Here is a 10,102-nt window from a genome sequence, read left to right on the forward strand (position 1 = left end):
TGAGTTGCATGCACGACCAAAGAGCCACTGACCTCTCACCAGCAGCAACCAGTACGTAAACAGGGTGGCCATGCATGCCGCTGGTATGAAGCACCTAATTCACCGATGCTCCGCTCACTCCTACTCGTCTGGTTACGGAGGAAGCACCTAATCCAGACCGTGCAGCGGCTGACCCAACTACTTGAAAATAAACAATCCACGTCTTTATATAAACAAGTCGCACGCCGCCAGCGATCTAGGGAGGCTTCACAACGGCGGAGCACGCTAGCAGCTAGGCCACGAGACGATGGCGGCCCCGGCGCCTCACGTCGCGGTGGTCGCCGCCGTCCTGCTCCTCCTCCCGTCCCTCCTCGCCGTCGTCGCGCAGACGCCAAAGGGCGCCAAGGCGTTCTGCATTAGCCAGTTCGCCATCGCCAGCCAGGCCTGCTCCATCCTGCCGCCGAGTCCACCCGACGAGCACCACCACGACGACGAGGATGATGACGATGACGACGACGGCGACGACGAGCATCATGACCGCGACCGTCGCAGCCACCACGCGGCGGCCATGAGCTTCTCGGCACTGATGGCGAGGAATAACGGCAGCCACGGGGTCGTCTCTGGGAACCGCACCGTTGGTCACCACCAGCACCAAAGCAACCGCACCCGCGGCGGGCGCGGTCGAGGCCGTGGGCGTGGCCGCCATGGGCGTCTGCGGGACGACGGCGACAACCACAACGCCGACGATCCTGATCACGACGACGATCATGACGACAACAACGATGACCATGACGACGACGACAACGACCACCATGACACTGACGACCCGGACCACGACGATGACCACGACGACGACGACGACGACAATAACGACGATGATAATGACGACGACGACGACCATGACCACCACGATGAAGAGCTCCGCGCGTACCGTGACTGCTGCCGATGGCTCAAGGAGGTGCAGAAGGACTGCGTCTGCGAGGCGCTGCTGCGGCTGCCCCCCTTCCTCGTCAAGCCGCAGCACACTTACGTGGTCAGGGTCGGCAGGACGTGCAAGATCACCTACCGCTGCGGCGGCGTCTAGCTAGCCCCATGTCGCCGCCCTGCCACCACCGTCTAGACGTCCATGCAGCTGCCGTTCATGGCTGGAGTTTAATTAACTGCCGCGCGCCTGCTTTCTTCACGATTACGTACAAGCATATCTGGTCGTTTTGTTCACGTAGGTAATATATATAATTATTAGGTAGACACGGGGTGTGTTATTCACATATGTGTTGCAGTGCTGGTTGTCCACGCCCAGTAGTTTTGAAGTATAATGTAGCCCTCACAATTTTTTTTCTACATGTCTCCTTGTCCTTGGTACCTATTTACTCTTATTTTTGGTAAATGTTAATACACCCTTATTTTAAACCTGATCAAGTTTATAGTAAAGATTATCAATATTATCATGAATATAATCTTATTAATACGCACAATATGAAGACCCAATAAGAATACAACTTAGCACAGTATAGAGGTAAAATTCTAAGTATAAGACCCTATTCTCACATCTGTTGTCTCTCACATCCCACCCTGCCTACCCAACCTAAGCCAACATGGCGGGGCCTCACCTTGAATAGTTGAATCCCATCACTCTCCCTCCCCTTCCCTCCCCACCACCCATTGGTACATCCTTCCCTTGCTCGTACTTCCACTGCACAAGCATAACTGTACCTTAGCCCGACAAGGTACATCCTTAGCAGGACGAATGGTTCATCTCTATATCCAATCAAATTGAGGTCAGTGGTGGGCATTCCATACCTGGTTTAACTATTACGTCTCTTGTATTTGGCTTCATCCATTGACAACAAAATAGAGGGATCTTTAAATAAGATCCATACTCTAGTTTCTATATCTCCTCTTTATAACTATAGTATGAGTACTCGTTTCCATCATTGTTTGTGGCATTTATATGAATGACACTATTTTGGTTAGTGTTGTTGTCTTGTGCTCTTGTGTAAAATATTTATCCATTTATCTCGTATCCTTCGAATGTCAAGATCAAGAAAGATAGACCCCAAGCCAACCATGCTAGTTGATTATCAATACCTAGGGGTGGTAATGGATCGCGATCCAAATGCTTCTTCACAAAATGGTAGGGCCCTAAATAAATTTTAGTTCAAAAATGAATAGAAATAGAGTCTGATCCTAATCCGATTCGATCTTTAAATCTTATAGTGTAAAATTTAGAGCTCATTGTCACATTTATCAATACCCCATCACCTTTCAGGTGTTGTTGCAATCAACATGCAAAAGTATCAATGTGTTGGCATATAATCTAGGGCTCATACTTCCTGGGGTTCTCAAAATATAATAATTTATTATGTTGCTTGATATTTGGAGCCACTAAAGAAGACTATTGCATACCGTGTAATATGTTTTATCAAATAAAATTTATCATTAGTCTATATCGACTTCTTTCCAAGTGATACTTTTCCCACTAGTCTCCCCTCGTGGCGTGACAACGAAACACCAATTGACTTAAGTTCATCAATATAGTCAACAGAACACAATCATTTCTTTTGTCTTGTAACCCTTAGCAATGCATCCTTAAGGGCTAGAACGTTAACGAACATACTTCTTTATAATTTTCATGCATCTCTTTAATGAGAACACATTATGTAGAAAGATAGGTCCAAGATGTCATTTTCTTTGATAATGTGAACCATGAGATATGTCATAATATCAAAGAACGATGGAGGAAAAAATAGCTCAAAAGTGGCCATGCATTACATAACGTCGTTCTGTAATCTCTTTAGGTTGCATGAATCGATTACCTTTTGTGATATTAGATTCAGGAAAGTGCATAACTTTATGATTATTTTTCTAACATTGTTTGGAAGGACACCCCACAACATAATTAGAAGTAGTTGAGTGATCAGCATGTGATAGCCATCATACTTTATGTGCACAAATTTCTTCTCCTTCATATTTATTAGCATTTTTACATTAAAGGAGTAACTAGCTAGAACTTTGATACTATTCAAGCATTCCAACATAATGTCATTCTCTTTCCCTAACTTTTGTGTACAGGGCCTCTCGTTGTTTCATAGCTTTCAAGTCCTCTAATGATTCTAGTGTATATTTGTCCTTCTCATACATGCCTAGGAAACCACCCTATCTTATGGGTGCATGGCCTCTCGTTGTTTTATATTTTCAAGTCCTCCCATGATTCTAGTGTATCTTTGTTCTTCATATATGTGCCTAGGAATCTATGTAGGTTCACACAAATATTCTTTGTGAGGTGCATCACGTCGATTGCATAAGCGAACATCTAATACTTTCTAGTAAGGTAGATGCTAAAACGTTTTTCTTTCAATTCGGTGCCTTTCTATATTCACTCAGAATAGGTTGGCCACCAAATCTCCTTCCAATGACTACACTCAAGTTCTTTACCATATGGAATACAAGATTGCCATTTCGGTGAATTGGCTTGGCATGATGGTCTGCTTGCCCATTCCAATGCTTACATTTTTTTCTTACTTGGTGTTTGGCCACAAGAAATCAATGATGGCATATGTAAACAATGTTTCTATAATGATATAGATATATGTTGTCAGTCCCATCTAAATAAGGGGTACATGCCTTGAATCCTTTATTGGATTGCCGAGATAGGTTTGAAAGTGAAGCCAATCATTGATTGTTACGAACAACAAAGCACATAGGTCAAAACCCTCCTTTTTGTGCTCATCCCACATATGTACACCTTTGGACTGCAACTGTAAAAGTCCATCGACCAGTAGTTTTAGGTACACATCGATGTTGTTGATATGTTACTAGGCCTTGGATAAGCACCAACATCCATAATGAACTTCTACTTTAAGCATAGCCATGAAGGTAGGTTGTATATGAAAGGGAAATAGACTTACACCTTTTCCTAAATTAATTTTGGTAGTTGAATTGCCCAACACAAATAATTGGACTAACTAGTTTGCTCTAGTCTATAAGTTTTACAGGTGCCAAAGGTTCACAACAAGCCAATAAAAAGACCAAAGATGAGTTCAAATAAAGAGAGCTAAAGACATCCCAAAAGGCACCCTGGTCTGGCGCACCGGAGTGTCCGGTGCACCACCGGACAGTGTCCGGTGCACCAGGGAACTTGACGATGAACTCACTACCTTCGGGAAAATGGGAAGCCGCTCCGCTATAATTCACCGGACTGTCCGGTGTCACACCGGACTGTCCGGTGTGCCAGCGGAGCAACGGCTACTTTGCACGCAGCGGTCGACTGCAACGCATTTAATGCGCGCCTGCGCGCGCAGAGGACAGAGCACGCGCAGAAGGCGCACCGGACAGCCCAGAGGCCCCACCAGTCAGAGCTCCAATGGTCAGAACCCAATGACCTGCTGACGTGGCTGGCGCACCGGACTGTCCGGTGCGCCATGCGACAAACAGCCTCCCAACAGCCACTTTTGGTGGTTGGGGCTATAAATACCCCAACCACCACACATTCAATGGCATCCAAGTTTTCCACCTTCAACACATTACAAGGGCTATAGCATTCATGTCTAGACACAACCAAAGAGATCAAATCCTCTCCCAAGTCCAGAATCACTCCAAATCAAATAGTGACTAGAGAGAGCGACATTTGTGTTTATTTGAGCTCTTGCACTTGGATTGCTTATTTTCTTTCTCATTCTTTCTTGTGATCAAAGTCAATTGTAATCGAGGCAAGAGACACCAATTGTGTGGTGGTCCTTGCGGGAACTTTGTGTTCCGTTTGATTGAGAAGAGAAGCTCACTCGGTCTAAGTGACCGTTTGAGAGAGGGAAAGGGTTGAAAGAGACCCGGTCTTTGTGACCACCTCAATGGGGAGTAGGTTTGCAAGAACCGAACCTCGGTAAAACAAATCATCGTGTATCACTCCTTATTTGCTCGCGATTTGTTTTTCACCCTCTCTCGCGAACTCGTTTATATTTCTAATGCTAACCCGGCTTGTAGTTGTGATTAAGTTTATAAATTTCAGATTCGCCCTATTCACCCCCCCTCTAGGCGACTTTCAATTGGTATCGGAGCCTGGTGCTTCATTAGAGCTTAATCGCTCGAAGTGATGTCGGGAGATCACGCCAAGAAGATGGTGATCGGCAGTGAAAAAAGCGCTACAAGCCACGGGAAGGCTCCATCGGGGGAGTCCGCCAACAACAAGAAGGATGGATCCTCCTCACGCATTCGATCGCACAAGAGTGGCGAGAAGAAGAAGAAAATGAAGAAAGTGATCTACTACGAGACCGATTCTTCCTCGCCCTCTACATTCGGATCCGACGCCGCATCCGTCACTTCTAAGCGCCAAGAGCGCAAGAAGTATAGTAAGATCCCCCTACGCTACCCTCGCATTTCCAAACGTACTCAATTACTTTCCGTCCCATTAGGCAAACCACCCATGTTTGATGTTGAAGATTATAATATGTGGAGTGATAAAATGAGGCATCATCTAACCTCACTCCACACTAGCATTTGGGATGTTGTTGATATTGGAGTACAGGTACCATCACCGGGGGATGAAGACTATGATTCGGACGAGGTCACCCAAATCCGGCACTTCAACTCTCAAGCCACCACTATACTCCTCGCCTCTCTAAGTCGAGAGGAGTATAACAAGGTGCAAGGATTGAAGAGTGCCAAAGAGATTTGGGACGTACTCAAGACCGCGCACAAAGGAGATGAGGTGACCAAAATCACCAAGCGGGAGACGATCGAGGGGGAGCTCGGTCGCTTCCGGCTTCGCCAAGGGGAAGAGCCACAAGACATGTACAACCGCTTGAAGACCTTAGTGAACCAAGTGTGCAACCTCGGGAGCACCAAATGGGATGACCATGAGATGGTCAAGGTTATTCTAAGATCCCTCATTTTCCTTAACCCTACGCAAGTTCAATTAATTCGAGGTGATCCTAGATACACGCTAATGTCTCCCGAGGAAGTAATAGGCAAATTTGTGAGCTTTGAGTTGATGATCAAAGGCTCAAAGAAAATCATCGAGCAAGACGGCCCCTCCACGCCCGAAGGACAACCGGTCGCATTCAAGGCAACGGAGGAGAAGGAGGAGTCTACCTCAAGTAGACTACCCATTGACGCCTCCAAGCTCGACAACGAGGAAATGACACTCATCATCAAGAGCTTCCGCCAAATCCTCAAGCAAAGGAGGGGGAAGGATTACAAGTCCCGCTCCAAGAAAGTGCGCTACAAGTGTGGTAAGCCCGGTCATTTTATTGCAAAATGTCCACTATCTAGTGACAGTGACAGGGGTGACGACAAGAAAGGCAAGAGGAGAGAAAAGAAGAGGTACTATAAGAAGAAGGGCGGCGATGTGAAAGGGAATTAGGCTTACACCTAGTCCTTAATTATTTTTGGTGGTTGAATTGCCCAACACAAATAATTGGACTAACTAGTTTGCCCAAGTGTATAGATTATGCAGGTGTAAAAGGTTCACACTCAGCCAATAAAAAGACCAAGTTTTGGATTCAACAAAGGAGCAAAGTGGGAACCGAAGGCCCTCTGGTCTGGGATCACCGGACTGTCCGGTGTACACCGGACAGTGTCCGGTGCACCAGAGGACTCCAGCTCAAACTCGTCACCTTCGGGAATTTCCAGAGGCACTCGCGCTATAATTCACCGGACTGTCCGGTGTACACCGGACAGTGTCCGGTGCGCCATGGAGAAGCGGCCTCAGGAACTCGCCAGCTTCGGGAAACTCCAACGGCTAGTCCGCTATAATTCACCGGACTGTCCGGTGTGCACCGGACTGTCCGGTGCGACTCCGGAGCAACAGCTAACTCGCGCCAACGGCTACCTGCAGAGCAATTAATGCGCGCTCTGCGCGCGCAGAAGTCAGGCGCGCCCATTCCGGCGCACCGGACAATGAACAGTTGTTGTCCGGTGTGCACCGGACACCCAGGCGGGCCCACAAGACAGAAGCTCCAACGGTCAGAATCCAACGGCAGTGATGACGTGGCAGGGGCACCGGACTGTCCGGTGCGCCATCGAGCAGACAGGCTCCCAACGGCCACTTTTGGTGGTTGGGGCTATAAATACCCCAACCACCCCACCATTCATTGCATCCAAGTTTTCCACTTCCCAACTACTACAAGAGCTCTAGCATTCAATTCTAGACACACCAAAGAGATCAAATCCTCTCCAAATTCCACACAACGCCATAGTGATTAGAGAGAGTGATTTGCTTGTGTTCTTTCGAGCTCTTGCGCTTGGATTGCTTTCTTCTTTCTTGATCCTTTCTTTGCAATCAAACTCACTTGTAATTGAGGCAAGAGACACCAATCTTGTGGTGGTCCTTGTGGGAACTTTGTGTTCCAAGTGATTGAGAAGAGAAAGCTCACTCGATCTGTGGATCGTTTGAGAGAGGGAAGGGTTGAAAGAGACCCGGCCTTTGTGGCCTCCTCAACGGGGAGTAGGTTTGCAAGAACCGAACCTCGGTAAAACAAATCCGCGTGTCTCACTTACTTATTCGCTTGCGATTTGTTTTGCGCCCTCTCTCGCGGACTCGTTTCTTTATTACTAACACTCACCCGGCTTGTAGTTGTGTTTATATTTGTAAATTTCAGTTTCGCCCTATTCACCCCCCCTCTAGGCGACTATCAATTGGTATTAAAGGCCGGTGCTTCATTAGAGCCTAACCGCTCGAAGTGATGTCGGGAGATCACGCCAAGAAGGAGATGGAGACCGGCGAAAAGCCCACTACAAGCCAAGGGAGCACTTCATCGGAAGAGTCCCGCACCAAGAGGAGGGAGAAGAAGAAGATCTTCTCCAACAAAGGGAAGGAGAAGAAATCTTCTTCTCACCACAAAGAGAAGAAGGAAAAATCTTCTTCCCACAAGCCGCATCGGAGTGGGGGCAAGCAAAAGAGGATGAGGAAAGTGGTCTACTATGAGACCGACACTTCATCAACATCGACCTCCGGCTCCGACGCGCCCTCCGTAACTTCTAAACGCCAAGAGCGTAAGAAGTTTAGTAAGATCCCCCTACACTATCCTCGCATTTCTAAACATGCACCTCTACTTTCCGTCCCATTAGGCAAACCACCAACTTTTGATGGTGAAGATTATGCTAGGTGGAGTGATTTAATGCGATTTCATCTAACCTCACTCCACAAAAGTATATGGGATGTTGTTGAGTTTGGTGCACAGGTACCATCGGTAGGGGATAAAGATTATGATGAGGATGAGGTGGCCCAAATCGAGCACTTCAACTCTCAAGCAACAACGATACTCCTCGCCTCTTTAAGTAGAGAGGAGTATAACAAAGTGCAAGGGTTGAAGAGCGCCAAGGAGGTTTGGGATGTGCTCAAAACCGCGCACGAGGGAGACGAGCTCACCAAGATCACCAAGCGGGAAACGATCGAGGGGGAGCTCGATCGGTTCCGACTTCGCAAAGGGGAAGAGCCACAACACATGTACAACCGGCTCAAGACCTTGGTGAACCAAGTGCGCAACCTCGGGAGCATAAAGTGGGACGACCACGAGGTGGTTAAGGTTATTCTAAGATCACTTATTTTCCTTAACCCTACTCAAGTTCAATTAATTCGTGGTAATCCTAGATATACAAAAATGACCCCCGAGGAAGTTATCGGGCATTTTGTAAGTTTTGAGTGCATGATCGAAGGCTCGAGAAAGATCAACGAGCTTGACGAACCCACCACATCCGAAGCTCAACCCGTCGCATTCAAGGCGACGGAAGAAAAGAAGGAGGAGGCTACACCAAGTCGACAACCAATAGACGCCTCCAAGCTCGACAATGAGGAAATGGCGCTCGTCATCAAGAGCTTCCGCCAAATCCTCAAGCAAAGGAGGGGGAAAGACTACAAGTCCCGCTCCAAGAAAGTTTGCTACAAATGTGGTAAGCCCGGTCATTTTATTGCTAAATGTCCCATATCTAGTGACAGTGACCGAGGCGACGACAAGAAGGGGAGAAGAAAGGAGAAGAAGAAGTACTACAAGAAGAAGGGCGGCGATGCCCATGTTTGTCGAGAGTGGGACTCCGACGAAAGCTCAAGCGACTCCTCCGACGACGAGGACGCCGCCAACATCGCCGTCACCAAAGGGCTTCTCTTCCCAAACGTCGGCCACAAGTGCCTCATGGCAAAGGACGGCAAAAGGAAGAAGGTAAAATCAAGATCCTCCACTAAATATGAAACCTCTAGTGATGAAAATGCTAGTGATGAGGAGGATAACTTGCGTACCCTTTTTGCCAATCTTAACATGGAACAAAAAGAAAAATTAAATGAATTAATTAGTGCTATTCATGAAAAGGATGACCTTTTGGATTCTCAAGAGGATTGTCTAATTAAAGAAAACAAGAAACATGTTAAGGTTAAAAATGCTTATGCTCTAGAAATTGAGAAATGTGAAAAATTATCTAGTGAGCTAAGCACTTGCCGTGAGATGATTGACAACCTTAGGAATGAAAATGCTAATTTAAATACTAAGGTTGATTCACATGTTTGCAATGTTTCAATTCCTAATCCTAAAGATAATAATGATGATTTGCTTGCTAGGATTGAAGAATTAAACATTTCTCTTGCTAGCCTTAGAGTAGAAAATGAAAATTTAATTGCTAAGGCTAAAGAACTAGATGTTTGCAATGCTACCATTTCCAATCTTAGAGATAAAAATGATATTCTTCATGCTAAGATTGTTGAACTTAATTCTTGCAAACCCTCTACATGTATTGTTGAGCATGTATCTATTTGTACTAGATGTAGAGATGTTGATATTAATGCTATTCATGATCATATGGCTTTAATTAAACAACAAAATGATCATATAGCAAAACTAGATGCTAAAATTGCCGAGCACAACTTAGAAAATGAGAAATTTAAATTTGCTCGTAGCATGCTTTATAATGGGAGACGCCCGGGCATCAAGGATGGCATTGGCTTCCAAAGGGGAGACAATGTCAAAATTAGTGCCCCTCCTAAAAGATTGTCTAATTTTGTAAAGGGCAAGGCTCCCATGCCTCAGGATAACGAGGGTTACATTTTGTACCCTGCCGGTTATCCTGAGAGCAAAATTAAGAGAATTCATTCTAGGAAGTCTCACTCTGGCCCTAATCATGCTTTTATGTATAAGGGTGA

The 10,102-nt window shown here is 46.2% G+C and overlaps 1 protein-coding gene across 1 annotated transcript; it reads left to right on the plus strand.

Moving 5' to 3' along the window:
• The first annotated feature begins 250 nt into the window (after nt 1–250).
• On the plus strand, nt 251–1,340 carry LOC100273069 (uncharacterized). Its single transcript, NM_001147518.1, has one exon. The coding sequence runs from the start codon at nt 287–289 to the stop codon at nt 1,061–1,063; it is 777 nt and encodes a 258-aa protein (NP_001140990.1). The 5' UTR covers nt 251–286; the 3' UTR covers nt 1,064–1,340.
• Nucleotides 1,341–10,102: the final 8,762 nt, after the last annotated feature.

This window comes from Zea mays, chromosome 9 (assembly GCF_902167145.1).
Source record: "Zea mays cultivar B73 chromosome 9, Zm-B73-REFERENCE-NAM-5.0, whole genome shotgun sequence".
Lineage (NCBI taxonomy): Eukaryota > Viridiplantae > Streptophyta > Magnoliopsida > Poales > Poaceae > Zea > Zea mays.